Below are 14,043 nucleotides of genomic sequence, written 5' to 3'. Positions count from 1 at the left end.
GCTGACGGACACCAGCACCTGGCCGGCGCGGAGAAACAGGCCAGGCCTCGGCAAACAATGCTGCTACCCGGCTTGTGAAAGCCACGGCAGAGAGAGAGAGAGAGAGAAGAAGAAGGAGGAGGAGGAGGAGAGAGGGAGAGAGAGAGAGAGAGGAGAAGGAGAGAGAGAGGAGAAGGAGAGAGAGAGAGAAGAAGAAGAGAGAGAGAAGAGGAGAGAGAGAGGGAGAGAGGGAGGGAGGGAGAGAGAGAGAAATGAAAAGGAGAGAGAGAAAAGGAGAGAGAGAGAGGAGAGAGAGAAGAGGAGAGAGAGAGAAAGGAAAAGGAGAGAGAGGAGGAGAGAGAGAGAAGAGGAGAGAGAGAGAGAGAGAGAGAGAGAGAGAGAGATTTCCACCTGCTACTCCCCTCCCCCAAATGGCCACAAAACCCAGGGCTGGGCCAGGGCAAAAGCCACGAACCTGAAACACCATCGTGGTTTCCCAGGTGGGGGACGGGGACCCCAGCACTTGAGCCACTGCCTGCTGCCTCCCAGGGTGCTGCCAGCAGGAAGCTGGAGAGGAAGCAGAGCAGCCAGGACTCCACCCTGGCATTCCGACGTGGGATGTCCGTGTCCCGAGCGGTGATGGCTCAGGCGCTGCACCAGGATGCCTGACCCCGCTGCTTCCCGCCACTCCGAGAGGCGTGGAGCCTAATGGTGAAAGGCAGGCCAGCGCCGCGGCTCAACAGGCTAATCCTCCACCTGCGGCACTGGCACCCCGGGTTCTAGTCCCGGTCGGGGCACCGGTTCTGTCCCGGTTGCCCCTCTTCCAGGCCAGCTCTCTGCTGTGGCCAGGGAGTGCAGTGGAGGATGGCCCAAGTGCTTGGGCCCTGCACCCCATGGGAGACCAGGAGGAAGCACCTGGCTCCTGCCTTCGGATCGGCCGCAGCAGCCATTTGGGGGGGTGAACCAACAGAAGGAAGACCTTTCTCTCTGTCTCTCTTTCTCACTATCCACTCTGCCTGTCCAAAAAAAAAAAAAAAAAAAAAAAAAAGGCAGAACCACCCAGGTTGCTGAAGATGCCTGTGGGGGAAACGCCTCCGTGGGCGGAGGGCTGGGACTCCTCCAGACCCTGGAAAAAGCCTGCAGGTGGGCGGTCAGACAGGGAAAGTTGGTCAGTGCCGTGGGTCAGGTGACAGTGCTGTGGTGTGGCAGGTAAAGCCGCCTGTGACGCCAGCACCCGATATGGGTGCCGGTTTGTGTCCTGGCTGCTCCACTTCCCACCCAGCTCCCTGCAGAGGGCCTGGGAAAGCGGCAGAGAACGGCCCCGCTCCCGGGGATGAGGCTCCTGGCTCAGCCCTGACCTCGGGGCCGCTCAGGGAGTGAACCAGCAGATCAAGGAGCTCCCTCTGTCTCCCCACCCCTACCGCAACTCTGCCTTTCAAATGAATAAATAAGTCTTTAGGGGACCGACGCTGTGGCATAGCGGGTAAAGCCGTAGCCTGCAGTGCCAGCATCCCATGTGGGCGCTGGTTCGAGTCTCGGCTGCTCCACTTCCCATTCAGCTCTCTGCTGTGGCGTGGGAAAGCAGTAGAAGATGACCCAAGTCCTTGGGCCCCTGCACCTGCGTGGGAGACCTGGAAGAAGCTCCTGGCTCCTGGCTTCGGATCAGCGCAGCTCCAGCCATTGTGGTCATTTGGGGAGTGAACCACTGGGTGGAAGACCTCCCTCCCTCTCTCTCTCTCTCTCTCTCTCTTTCTCTCTCTCTCTCCTCTGCCTCTCTGCCTTTCAAATAAATAAATAAATCTTAAATAAAATAAATAAGCCTTTCAAAGTTTCCATAAAATCGGGCTACCAAATGTACCCACAGCAACACCACACCCTGAGTCACTTGCAGATAACCTGACACTGACAAAATTTACAGGATCCAATGCATAAAAATACATACATACAAACGGGGGGGGGGGGCCGAGCAGGAAAAACCCACACACCCCCCAGCTCCAGGCCAGGCCGCCTTCAGGCAGAGCTCAGCCTCACTCCCAGCCTGAGCCCTGGCAGGCACCCCAGCCCCCGGGCCTCACCTGCGTCCACGATGCGGGGCACTAAGGTCCTGAGACCCCAGAGCTGGAGGCTAGCGGGGGGCCTCACCCCATGCATCCTTGTCACTACTGCTGGGCCCCGTCACCTGTGGCCACGGCCCCCCTTCTCCAAGCTCCCATGCGGCGGCGGCAAAGAGGGGACTGTGCTTCCAGTCTGTGTCAGGCAGCCCCGCCCCACCATGAGGGCCCAGCCCCACCACAAGGGTCTCGCTGGCCCCCACCTCCAGCCTCACCTCTGCCGGACCCTCCCGCCCCCCGCAGCGGCCTAGCAGTGGTCCCTCTGACTCGGCTGGCAGGGACTTTGTCTTGCCCCAGCCCGACCCCAGCCCACAAAGCAGGTGCTCAAATTTACATCCAGGGCGTCCTAAAAGGGAGCCAGGGAGCGGGGTCAAGGCCTGAGCCCCAGGGGTGAAATGCAGGTGCGTGTCCACCTCAGGACCCCCGGGACATGCCCAAGCCTGAGCTTGCAGCCAAGGCGCGCGGACCGAGAGCGGAGAGCAGTGTGCCCAGAACCGGCTACATCCAAACCCTTCCCAAAGGCCACGGCCCCACAGGAGTGGCCCTGCGGAGAGCGGCTTCCACCCGAGAGAAAACCAAGTTAGAGAGAATCACGCAGGGACAACGTGCGGGGCGGCATGGGGAGCGAGCGCGGGGATGGAGATGCGCGCTTGGCCAGGGCGGCATGGTGGGCAGCGGGCAGCCAGCCCCCCCCCCCGGAGCCCTGCTTTCTGGGAAAAGAGGGGGAGCCCTCTGATGGCGCGAACTCAGGGCTGGGGACCAAAAGGAGCCTCCGTGCGCGCACAGGTCGGGGTGCGCGTGGGCTGGGTGCTGGGTGCTGGCCCAGGAGGGCGGGCCACACACAGAGAATTCCTCCTTGGGTAACAAGCCCCGCCCTTGCTGCAGAGGACCCCAGGGGGACCCCCGTACGTCTCCGAAGCCGAGAACCCACGGAGAAGACAAAGCGAGGAGAAAATGAGAACAGATGCACGCAGCAAACAGGAACAAGACACCCCCAGAAAAACACCCAGGTGATAAGAACTGATAGGCAAATTAAAAAACTGATTTGAAGGATTCCAAGAGACTCTGTCCTCAAAAACAGAACAAAGGGGCCGGCAAAGCCACCACCCGTGACACTCACATCCCATATGGGCGCCGGTTCGAGTCCCGGCTGCTCCACTGCGGACCCAGCTCTCTGCTATGGCCTGGGAAAGCAGCGGTAGACGGCCCAAGGGCCTGGACCCCTGCACCCACGCAGGAGAACTGGAAGAAGCTCCTGACTCCTGCCTGCCCAGCCCTGGCCGTGGGAGCCATTTGGGAGCGAACCAGCAATGGAAGATCTTTGTCTCTCCCTCTCTAACTCGTTCAAACAAATAAGTCTTAAAAAAAAAAACAAGGCACACCCTGGGAGGCCGCAGTGCACACTCCAACACTGGGCCCCTGCACCCACGTGGGAGACCCGGAGGGAGCGCCTGGCTCCTACCTGTACCTGGCCCGGCCCTGGCTGTGGTGGGCACGGGAGGAGAGACCCAGCAGATGGAGAGCTCCCTGTGCCTTCCGAATCATGTGAAATATTCATTTCCTGGGCACTGCGTTGTATCTACTTATACTTTCTTTTCTATTTAAAAATTGCTTGTTTTCCGTTTTTAAGAGTAATTTAAAAATCTTCGCTAGTAAGACTAACAAAAGTTTCCCCACTGATGTGGATGCTGGAGCACCCCCACTGGACCCCCACAAGACACTGGAGCACCCCACTGGACCCCACAATAGGCACAGCAACATGGACCTGCACGACGGCGATAAAAACAAAGACAGTCACAGCTCCGATTTTCCTCGGTGCCAGGCGTTCGCCTGCAGAACCCGGTCCTCACACAACCTTAAGGCGTACGTACTATTATCCTTTCTTAAAAAAAAATATTTATTTATTTGAAAGGCAGAGTTATGGGGGTGGGGGAACAGAAGGAGCTCTTTCATCTGCTGGTTCACTCCCGGAGTGGCCGCGACGGTCAAGCCTGGGCCAGGATGAAGCCAGGCGCTTCTTCCGGGTCTCCCATGCGGGTGCAGGGGCCCAAGCACTCGGGCCATCTTCTACTGCTTTCCCAGGCCATAGCAGGGAGCTGGATTGGAATAGCGCAGCTGGGACTGGAACCAGTGCCCATGCGAGACGCCTACGCTGCAGACGGTCGCTTAAGGCACCGTGCCACAGCACCGGCCAATTTTACGTAAGAGAAAACAGAGGCAGAGAGGGTTAGGTAGGATGCCCGAGGCCCCGTAGCTAGAGGTGATGGAGCGTGTGGTGGTGCTCTTCACAATTATGAGGCTCCAAAGATGTTAAGTATTTTGAAAAAGGGGGAAAAGACGGTTTACACATCAAAATGGCATCATATTCCTCAAAAGTAGCACTGGAATGTGACAGGTAGTGTTGCAATCCCTTCAAGACCCTAAGGCCACGCACGTTATTTACAAACTCACTGGAGCACGAAGGCAGCACAAGCGGTTTTCCAGACATTCTAGGCTTCAGAAAATTTGCCTCCCAACATCCCTTCTGCAGAAAGCTACTGCAGGATGTGCTCCACCAAAACAAAGCAGACCAAGCCACCGGGAGGCATGGAAATCGAGAAACAGGAATTCAACCAAGAGAGAGGGGGCTGGGAGGACGTTGCAAGGGGCCAGAGCAGCAGGCAGACCAGGCCGGAGAAGGAAGACAGAACAGCCAAAGGACATTTCCAAGAAAGGCACAGTTCATCTGACTGATACCCCCAAACGATACACATAACGAGCGATCAAAGTCCAGCAGATGAAAAGCAGAGGCGATTAGTAACTGCAGGAAAATAAAGAAACGAAATTCACTCTTCCACCTGGCTGAAATGCGGACAACGGTTTACAAGGCCGTAACAACAAAAATAGTTTGAAATGTACTAACTACTCAGTCTCCACCATGACCTCAGGAAGTTGGCTATTACTGTCCATTTTGTAGATGAGAAAATCAAGGTACGGAGGTGAAGAAATCTAACAAATCAGAGACCCAGAATTAAGTCTCGGGCAGTCCGTGCCAGTCCTCGTTGTCCTTAGAAGTCACCAGAGAATCTCAGAACAGAAATCACCAGTGGGAGAAGCAGGTTCTTCCCTAGAAATAGAGATGAAAGGGGCTGGCACCGTGGCATAGTAGGCTAAGCCTCTGCCTGCGGTGCCGGCATCCCATATGGGCACAGGTTCGAGTCCCAGCTGCTCTTCTTCCAATCCAGCTCCCTGCTGTGGCCTGGGAAAGCAGTAGAAGATGGCCCAAGTGCGTGGGCCCCTGCACCCGCGTGGGAGACCCGGAAGAAGCTCCTGGCTTCAGATCAGCTCAGCTCCGCTCCAGCCGTTGGGGCCGTTTGGGGAGCGAACCAGCAGATGGAAGACCTCTCTGTCTCTCCCTCTCTCTGTCTGTAACTCTACCTCTTAAATAAAATCTTGAAACAAGGAAGGAAGGGAGGAAGAGGGATGAAAAAGCCAAGAGAATGAAAAGTGCAAGGAGGAATGGGAGAGGCAGGCGGGGGCCAGAACTCTTCCTAACCATCCCACATTGAAATGTTACTCTGACTTTAAGATGTATTGTAAGCACAACACAGAGCACTACACTTTTTTTTCTTTTTTAACTTTTGACAGGCAGAGTGGACAGTGAGAGAGAGAGAGACAGAGAGAAAGGTCTTCCTTTTTGCTGTTGGTTCACCCTCCAATGGCCGCTGCAGCTGCCGCACTGCAACCGGCGCACCGCGCTGATCTGAAGCCAGGAGCCAGGTGCTTCTCCTGGTCTCCCATGGGGTGCAGGGCCCAAGCACCTGGGCCACAGCAGAGAGCTGGCCTGGAAGAGGGGCAACTGGGACAGAATCCGGCGCCCCAACCGGGACTAGAACCTGGTGTGCCGGCGCCACAAGGCGGAGGATTAGCCTAGTGAGCCACGGCGCCGGCCTAGAGCACTACACTTTCAATGAGCACATTTTTCTGTACATAAAATATCCCTTAATAGTTAAAAAAATAAATCACATAAAAGCTCAAAAATTCACACACAGGGGCTGGTGCCTGGGGCTGTGCCACAGCGGTAAAGCTACCATCTGCAGTGCCAGCATCCCACATAGGCACCAGTTCGAGTCCTGGCTGCTCCACATCTGATCCAGCTCTCCAATATGACCTGGGAAAGCAGTGGAGGATGACCCGAGTGCCTGGGCCCCTGCACCTGCGTGGGAGACCAGGATGGAGCTCCTGGCTCCTGGCTTCAGATCAGCTCCAGCCGTTGTGGCCATCTGGGGAGTGAACCAGCAGATGGAAGACCTCTCTCTCTCTCTCTCTGCCTCTTTCTCTTTGTACCTCTGCTGGTTTCAAATAAATAAAATTTCAAATAAATAAAAAATTTCACACACAACTAAATCCTACTACATACCTACTATAATGAATAAAAAAAATTAAGAATTATTTATTTGAAAAGCAGAGTAATAGAAAGAGAGAGAGAGAGAGAGAGAGAGTGCTTGCACCTAGTGGCTTACTCCCCCCCCCCCCCCACCATGCCTCCAACAGCCAGCACTATGCTAGGTTGAAGCCAGGAGCCAGAAACTCCATGAGGGTCTCCCCCGCAGGTGTCAGGGACCTAAATATTAGAGCCACCATCTGCTTCCTCCCAGGCACACTGGCAGAAAGCTGGGCTGGAAGTGGGGCAGCTGGGACTCAAACCAGGCACTCGGATGTGGGATGCAGGCACCCCAAGTGGTGGCTGAACTTGTAGCACCACAGCGCCTGACCCAGAATGGATCATTTATGATTTTTTTTTTTTTTTTTTGACAGGCAGAGCTAGAGAGAGTAAGACAGAGAGAAAGGTCTTCCTTCCGTTGGTTCACCCCCCCAAATAGCCGCCACAGCCGGCGCTGCGCCAATCCGAAGCCAGGAGCCAGGTGCTTCTCCTGGTCTCCCATGGGGTGCAGGGCCCAAGCACTTGGGCCATCCTCCACTGCACTCCTGGGCCACAGCAGAGAGCTGGCCTGGAAGAGGGGCAACCGGGACAGAATCCAGCGCCCCAACTGGGACTAGAACCCGGGGTGCCGGCACCGCAGGCGGAGGATTAGCCTAGTGAGCCGCAGCGCTGGCCTGGAATGGATCATTTAAAAACCCTGACATCACATATTGGCAAAGATACGAAGCCACGAGAATTTAAAACAGTATAAGCACTGGAAAATTTGGAGCTACTGATGCTGGACCTACGCGTACTTTGTTCCTTCTCATGGACCTCAGTCCAAAGAAACACATACGGCCGGCGCCGCGGCTCAGCAGCCTAATCCTCCACCTAGCGGCGCTGGCACACCGGGTTCTAGTCCCGGTCGGGGCGCCGGATTCTGTCCCAGTTGCTCCTCTTCCAGTCCAGGTCTCTGCTGTGGCCCGGGAAGGCAGTGGAGGATGGCCCAAGTGCTTGGGCCCTGCACCCTATGGGAGACCAGGAGAAGCACCTGGCTCCTGGCTTCGGATCAGCGCGATGCGCTGGCCACAGCGGCCATTGGAGGGTGAACCAACGGCAAAGGAAGACCTTTCTCTCTGTCTCTCTCACTGTCCACTCTGCCTGTCCAAAAAACAAAAAAAGAAGAAAGAAAGAAAGAAAGAAACACATACGTGCATACGTGTGGGGTCGGCGCTGTGGCGCAGCGGATTAATGCCCTGGCCTGCAGCGCTGACATCCCATATGGGCGCTGGTTCAAGACCCAGCCGTTCCACTTCCCATCCAGCTCTCTGCTGTGGCCTGGGAAAGCAGTAGAAGAAGGCCCCAGTCCTTGGGCTCCTGCACCCGCATGGGAGTCCCGGAAGAAGCTCCTGGCTCCTGGCTTCGGATCGGCGCAGCTCCGGCCATTGGGCCAATTGGGGAGTGAACCATCGGATGGAAGACCTCTCTCTCTCTCTCTCTGTCTCTCCTCTCTCTGTGTAACTCTTTCAAATAAATAAATTTTTTTAAAAAAAAAAAGAAGAAAGAAGCACATACGTGTGCACACTTGCACACTGTTCTGGCAAACACTCGAAGCGGTCTGAATGGCCAGGAGCAGACAAACAGGTAAGTCACACAACAATCACGCTGGAATACTACACAGCAGTGAAAAACCGCAGATGAGCGCTACGCACAAGATACGGATGGAGCTCGCCACAATATTCTATTCGCCGGGAATAGAAGACAAGTTGTATAACCCCATCCACTCGGGACACAGGCAAACCTAGATGACACTGCAGGGGAGGGGGGTGTGCAATGACTGGAGGGAGCCCCCAGCTGGCGGGAAATGCCGCCCCCCCCCCCCAAGTCTGGAGCTGTCCTGTTTGTGACAGCGCCCTGTTCATTTTGTAAAACTTCAATGAATTCCAGACTGAAGCATTTTGCCCTCAGCTGCATGGAGAGAGAGAGAGAGAGAGAGAGAGAGAGAAGGCAGTGCTGAGTCAGGCTGGACGCCTAGGACGGCTGTGGCCCAGCCCGAGGACTTAGTAACCGACGCAGAGGCTCCGGGAGAAGCCGGGACCGGCACGAGGGCCCTGGGCGTCCCCAGCCGACACTCGCTGTCGGCACAGCAGGGCACCACCACCGGGCTAGGGCCCCTGCTCACCCAGGCCTCCGAGTGAATCCAGGACCATCAGCGGACCCATTCTGCAGGTGAGAAAATCAAGGCTTAGGGAGAAAGACATACACCTGAGCCCCTGGGCCAGCGTCTCCAGCAAGCGTAAGGACCCTGGTCCCGCATGACCACTGGCCAGGGCTCCCCGCAGGCCCTGGGAAGGCCCCAGACCCGTTCTCAGAGCACTCCAGCTGGGCGGCCGGCGTTGTAGCACAAGGGGTTCAGCCGCAGCCTGCAACGCTGACCGTTCAGGTCCTGCACCGGTTCAAGTCCCGGCCGCTCCACTTCCAATCCGGCTCCCTGCTAACAGGCCTGGGAGAGCAACAGATGGTGTCCAAGTACTTGGGCCCCTGCACCTGAGTGGGAGACCCGAGTGGAGCTCCTGACTCCCAGCTTTGGCCTGGTGCAGCCCTGGCCATTGTGGCCACTTGGAAAGTGAACCAGTGGGTGGGCGATTTTTCTCTCTCTCTCCTCACCCATGCCACCCCCCCTCAACTATGCCTTTCAAATAAGTAAAATAAATATTAAGAAAAAAAAAAAAAAAGTTGGGCTGGCGGGCAGGCCTTGTGGTGTGGCGATTAAGCTGCACTTTGCAACACCAGCATCCCAGATCGGAGCGGCCGGTCAAGTCCCAGGAGCCCTGCTTCCAGGCCAGCTCCCTGCTAGGAGCAAGCAGCAGACAAAGGTCCAAGTCCTTGGGCCCCTGCCACGGGCTTTGGCCTGGCTCAGCCCAGGCTGTTGTGACCATTTGGGCAGTGAACCTGTGGGCGGAAGATCTCTCTGCCACTCTTTCAAATCAATCAATCTTAAAGAAAAAAAGGGGGGGGAGGGCGTGGAGAGCTGGGCCAGCAAGCCTGCATGATGGCACTGGAGTCCGGGTTTAAGACTGGGTGGGACTGGGTCAGGCCAGGAGCCCAAGAGCTTCCCCAAGCCAGCCCCAACGCAAACGCCTAATCCCCGCCCCTTCCCCAAGTCTGTTCCTCCCCACCAAGGGGTCACGGCCACCTCCCCCCTCCACAGGCCTCCCGGTGCACATGGTCACCTTGCTTCTAGCCCTCCCGGTCTCGGGCCAGGAACCCAGCTGAATTCTTTTAAATGCTCACTTGAAATAATTCTGACTTCAGAGAAAGTTTGAAGTGGCATGACCAACTGTCCTTCTGACCGTCATCACTCGCCACCGGTGACCCCGGTCTTTGAAGTCGCCCTCCCACTCTCCCCAGGCGATTCCCAAGAGCGAGCCGCCCTGGCCACGGCGGCCCTCGCCCCCAACGTGCTTCCGTATTCTCACATCCTTAGAACGAGGACGTTCCCTTACATAACGGCCCTGTCATCCACCCGGTGAAACCTAATATTGATCTGTGATTCCCCTCGGCTGATCTCCAGTCTACACCGCCCCGACTACTGCTCCTCACGCCGGTTCTGCCCCATCCCAGATCCAGCCAGGCCCTGCGTGGCCTTGTATTCAACCACAGTTCTCGGCCTTTCTTTGTCTTGTGTGCCACGGTCATTTTTTTTTTTTTTTCTTTTTCTGGAAGTCCAGACCAATTCTGCAAAACGTCCCTGGCCAGGAGTGGTCACGCCCCCCCGCCGTCTCCCCGTGCCCGTTCCCACAGTCTCACGTCTGGCCTTGGGGGACCGGCGGGGATGCACCTGCCCCGCGGCATGGCCCACGTCCTGGCCCCTGCAGCACAGGCTTCGCGGCCCTTGTGACAGCGCCCTCGCCGCTCGGCCAGACCAGACCAGACCCGGGCGTTTCATTTTCTCCTCGGCTGCCTTGTGTGTCTGCTGCAGCTCCCACGCCAGCAGCGAGCTCCGAGCTGCGAGGAGGCCAGGGACTCGGCCGCTGGGTGCGCCGCGGCTGGCAGGCGCGAGGAGCGCTTGGATTATTTGCTGAGTAAATGAACGAGTGAGGAAAGGAGAAGGCGCCAGAGGTGGGGAGCTGCAGAACCAGGCTGCGCAGAGAGCCAGCAGGCCCGAGAGGCCCCGGCAGATTCCAGAACCTTCCTCAGGCCGCCCCTTATCGATTCCAGAACCTTCCTCAGGCCGCCCCTTATCTCCGGGATCCCATCAGCGGGGCCGGCTAGTCCTGATTGCTCCTGCTAAGTCAATCCCAGTGGGCCGACCGGCCGGATTCCAGAGCCTGGGCGACGACGTAACCATCTGATGGGCCCTGCAGAAGGCCCAGGCCCCCTATTGTCCACGGCCAGGCCAAAGCACAGGGCCTCCCCTTGCTGATCCTGGGGCCCACCCTCCCCCACCCCACTCAGCCCCGGCTGTAGGGGCAGGGAGAATCAATATCCAGATACCAAACTGTGCTAATCGCCCTTTAACTGCGTGAGGGGCTCAGTGCAGGCCCGCCAAGCCCTCAGCTGAGAGCCGGGCCCACCAGGCGCTCCCCACTCCCTTGCCCCTTCCAGTAGCCACGGCTCGGGCTGTGCTACCTGTCCTCAAGGTGACAGGAAAGGTAAAAGCCACTCTTCCCTCGATGCAAACCCCTGTCCCCCCCCTCTTCTGCAGAGAAAGGGGCTGAAGCCCGAGGCGGCCGGTGCCCCACAGCCACTCCCAGATCCTCCCCCATGGGAAGGGGCTCCACCGGGGACCACCTCTCACTCCCTCCCGGTGTGACCCGGGCACAACGGCACAGGCCCTCGGCTTCCCAGCCCAAAAATAAACAAATCAAGATGGAGCTGATAAGACTGGCACAACCCAGGGAGCTGACAGCTAAGAGAGACAGGGTGCGGAGCTGGAAGCCAAATGCTGGCCCTGCACCCCACAAAGAGAGCTGGGGAGTGCTGGGCACCGCCCCAAAGACCGAACACGGCAGCTCCCCCACCTCCTGGCTAATGGGATTAGCCAGGGCTAGGCTCTGGGCGTCGGCCTGGGGTCCGAGGTCTCCCGGAGGCCACTGGAAGCGGGGGTGGGGACAGCGAGGGGGCAGCACTGGCCCTCACGAGGCCCAGAGAGCAGCGGTGCCTTCCCGCCATTTCCTCCACACCCTCAGCCGCCAGGCACCCAGAAGCCAGGCAGCTCCGGGCGCAGGAGGCAGGGAGAGGAGGCTCACTCCAGGGCCACCTCCTGCTGGAAGGAGTCCTGGGCTGGTCACTCCGCCCGAGGCGCGCGGGAGGAGGTGAAGGTGCGGCCTGAGCAGCAGCTGTCCCCACTGGGCGGCATCAGGACACACTCCCCGCACCCGGCCCCCGGGCCAGATCCACCCCCTGAGCAGCGCAGGGGAGCCCCTTCCAGCCCCGCACAGCCTGCCGGTGGGGAGGGGGGCCCCAAGTCTGACCCCAGACCCCTGAGCCGCGTCACTACCGCGGGCCGACCAAGTGACCCGCAGAGCGCAAAACGCACACACGCACAGAAGCGACCACACGCGGACGCACAGCCACAGTAACCTAGGCCGGGAGCGCAACAGGGCAGGCCCAGACGGCATCTGTACCCGTGGGCCTCTCCCAAGTCCTTGAGGGGGCTCCAGCGCCCCTCACTCCAGGGAGAAGACCCCGGCCCTACACGACCCCCAGCTCCCAAAAAGCACATTGGAACCCCCGGGCCCACCTGGCCCGCTCCAACGGGAATCTCCGCCACCCCCCCACCGCGCGCCCCGTGTGCCCCTCCCCCGCCCGGCGCCGCACAAAGGCCCTTTGTCCCGCTGAGCCCCCCGGGCCTGGGTTCCTAAAAAGTTCCCGGGGAGAAATCAGAGAGAAGCCGCCGAGCGGGCGAGTGCGCCGGGCGCGGCGCAGGGGGAAGGTCGGGGGTTTCTCCTGGAAGACCCCCAGGACAAGGGGTGCGCCGGGAAACCACGTAGTCCTAAACTACAGTTTGGAGACGACGACTTTTTTTTTTTTTTTTTTTTAATATATAAAAGCCAAAGCGTGGGCCGCCAGGCAGACGCCGGGGGAGGAGTCCCGGGGCGGCCGCCGACCAAGGCCCCCGCGTCCCCGGCTTCAGCCGCCACGGCCCGGCCGAGCCTGCTTCTGCCTCCGCGGCGCTCGCCCTCCCGGGTGCTGTCCCCATCGCGGCCGGGCAGCCCCTCTCGGGGAATGGCGCAGACCATTCCGGCCACCTCCTCCTGCGCGGTTCTATGCCAGACCCAGGGCTTCCCCTCGGTCGCCCGCTCCCCGCTGCGCCGCGCGCCCTCGGCGCCAGAGAACCCGGGGACGCGGGTCGGGGACGCTGGCCACCTACAGGAGCGCGGGCTGCCGGGGGAAGAGGACACCCCCGAAGCCCGCTGCCCGCCCGCCAGAGGCAAGGCCCCAGGACTGGAGTCCCCGGGCGCCCGGAGCCCGGCTGGCCGCCGAGCGGCGGGGCTAGGAGCAGACCCCGAGGCGCACGGGCGTCTGCCAAGGTCTGAGCTCAGGGAGCGGCGGTCTCCCGGGCACTTGGTCTTCCGTTCGCTCGGATTTTGAAAACTACAGCCCCGGTGCCGCCCTCCCCCCCGCCCCAAATTCACGCTCAGGGGCCGGGGTGCGGGGCTGTGGAGGGCTGGAGTCGCCCCCCTGGTGGCTCCGAGACCGGCAGACGCTCGCGCCTCGGTGCGGCTGGGCCCGGCCGGCCGGGGAAAGCGAAGCCGCATCGGGAGACCCTCTCCGCCGGCGCCGCCGGCCCCAGCGGCTGGGGCCCCGGTCCCTGGAGCCGAGGCCGCCCGTGCCGCCGAGGGCCTCCCTCCCCGGGGCCCCGGGCCCCGGCACGGGAGCACTTACCCGGGTGCGGATGAAGGTTGAGGCCGGCCATGTACTTCCCGGGCGGCAGCGGGCCCGGCAAGCCCGAGGCTGGCAGGCGTCCGGCGGTGGCGGCGCCCACGCGGTGGCTATCCATGGCCAGGCCGGACAGCAGCGGCGGCGGGGGGCCGTGCACGGACCGCGGGGGCCCGAAGTCTCGGCCATCCATCCTCCGCGCGGGTGCCGCGGCCAGCCCCCCACCCGGCCCCGCGGGCCTCGCTCAGCGGGACCTAAAAGTTCGGCCTCGACGTAGTCCCAAGGTCCCGGGGCGGCGAGGGCTCCGCGGCGTGCATGGCGGCGGCCAGCGGGGCCCGCGGCCGGCGGCGGGGCCGGTCCGGGCGGCCGGGCGGAGTAGCGCGAGGCGGCGCACGCAGGGTCTTGGTAAGGAGAGGCGAGGAGCCGCGGAAGACACCGAAAAGAGAAAAAGGAAAAAAAAATAAAAATAAGAAAAATCGACACGTTTCGGAAAGTCGCCTCGCCTTTCGGGCGCAGGGGCGGCTCGGCCGGGGCGGGCTCCGCAGCCGCGCCCGGCCCGGGGCACCGCGCACCTCGCCAGCGCGTCCGGCTCCCGGGCGGCCCAGGCTGCGTGAACCCGTCCCCGCCCTCGGGTCTCCCAGGACCCCGCGCCGCTATCTGATCCGC

At 60.2% G+C, this 14,043-nt stretch overlaps 1 protein-coding gene across 2 annotated transcripts in view; it reads right to left on the bottom strand.

The window, feature by feature from the left end:
• Nucleotides 1-13,709, bottom strand: part of TNRC18 (trinucleotide repeat containing 18) — a 74,164-nt gene extending 60,455 nt beyond the window's left edge. For both annotated transcript variants that reach the window (XM_062180448.1, XM_062180449.1), the window contains exon 1: nucleotides 13,384-13,709. In XM_062180448.1, coding sequence (XP_062036432.1) covers nucleotides 13,384-13,570 — 187 coding nt within the window. In that variant the 5' untranslated portion in view covers nucleotides 13,571-13,709. The remainder of the gene's footprint in view (nucleotides 1-13,383) is intronic.
• Nucleotides 13,710-14,043: the final 334 nt, after the last annotated feature.

This window comes from Lepus europaeus, chromosome 21 (genome assembly GCF_033115175.1).
Source record: "Lepus europaeus isolate LE1 chromosome 21, mLepTim1.pri, whole genome shotgun sequence".
Taxonomy (NCBI): Eukaryota; Metazoa; Chordata; class Mammalia; order Lagomorpha; family Leporidae; genus Lepus; species Lepus europaeus.
This window is presented reverse-complemented; position numbering and strand designations above follow the sequence as displayed.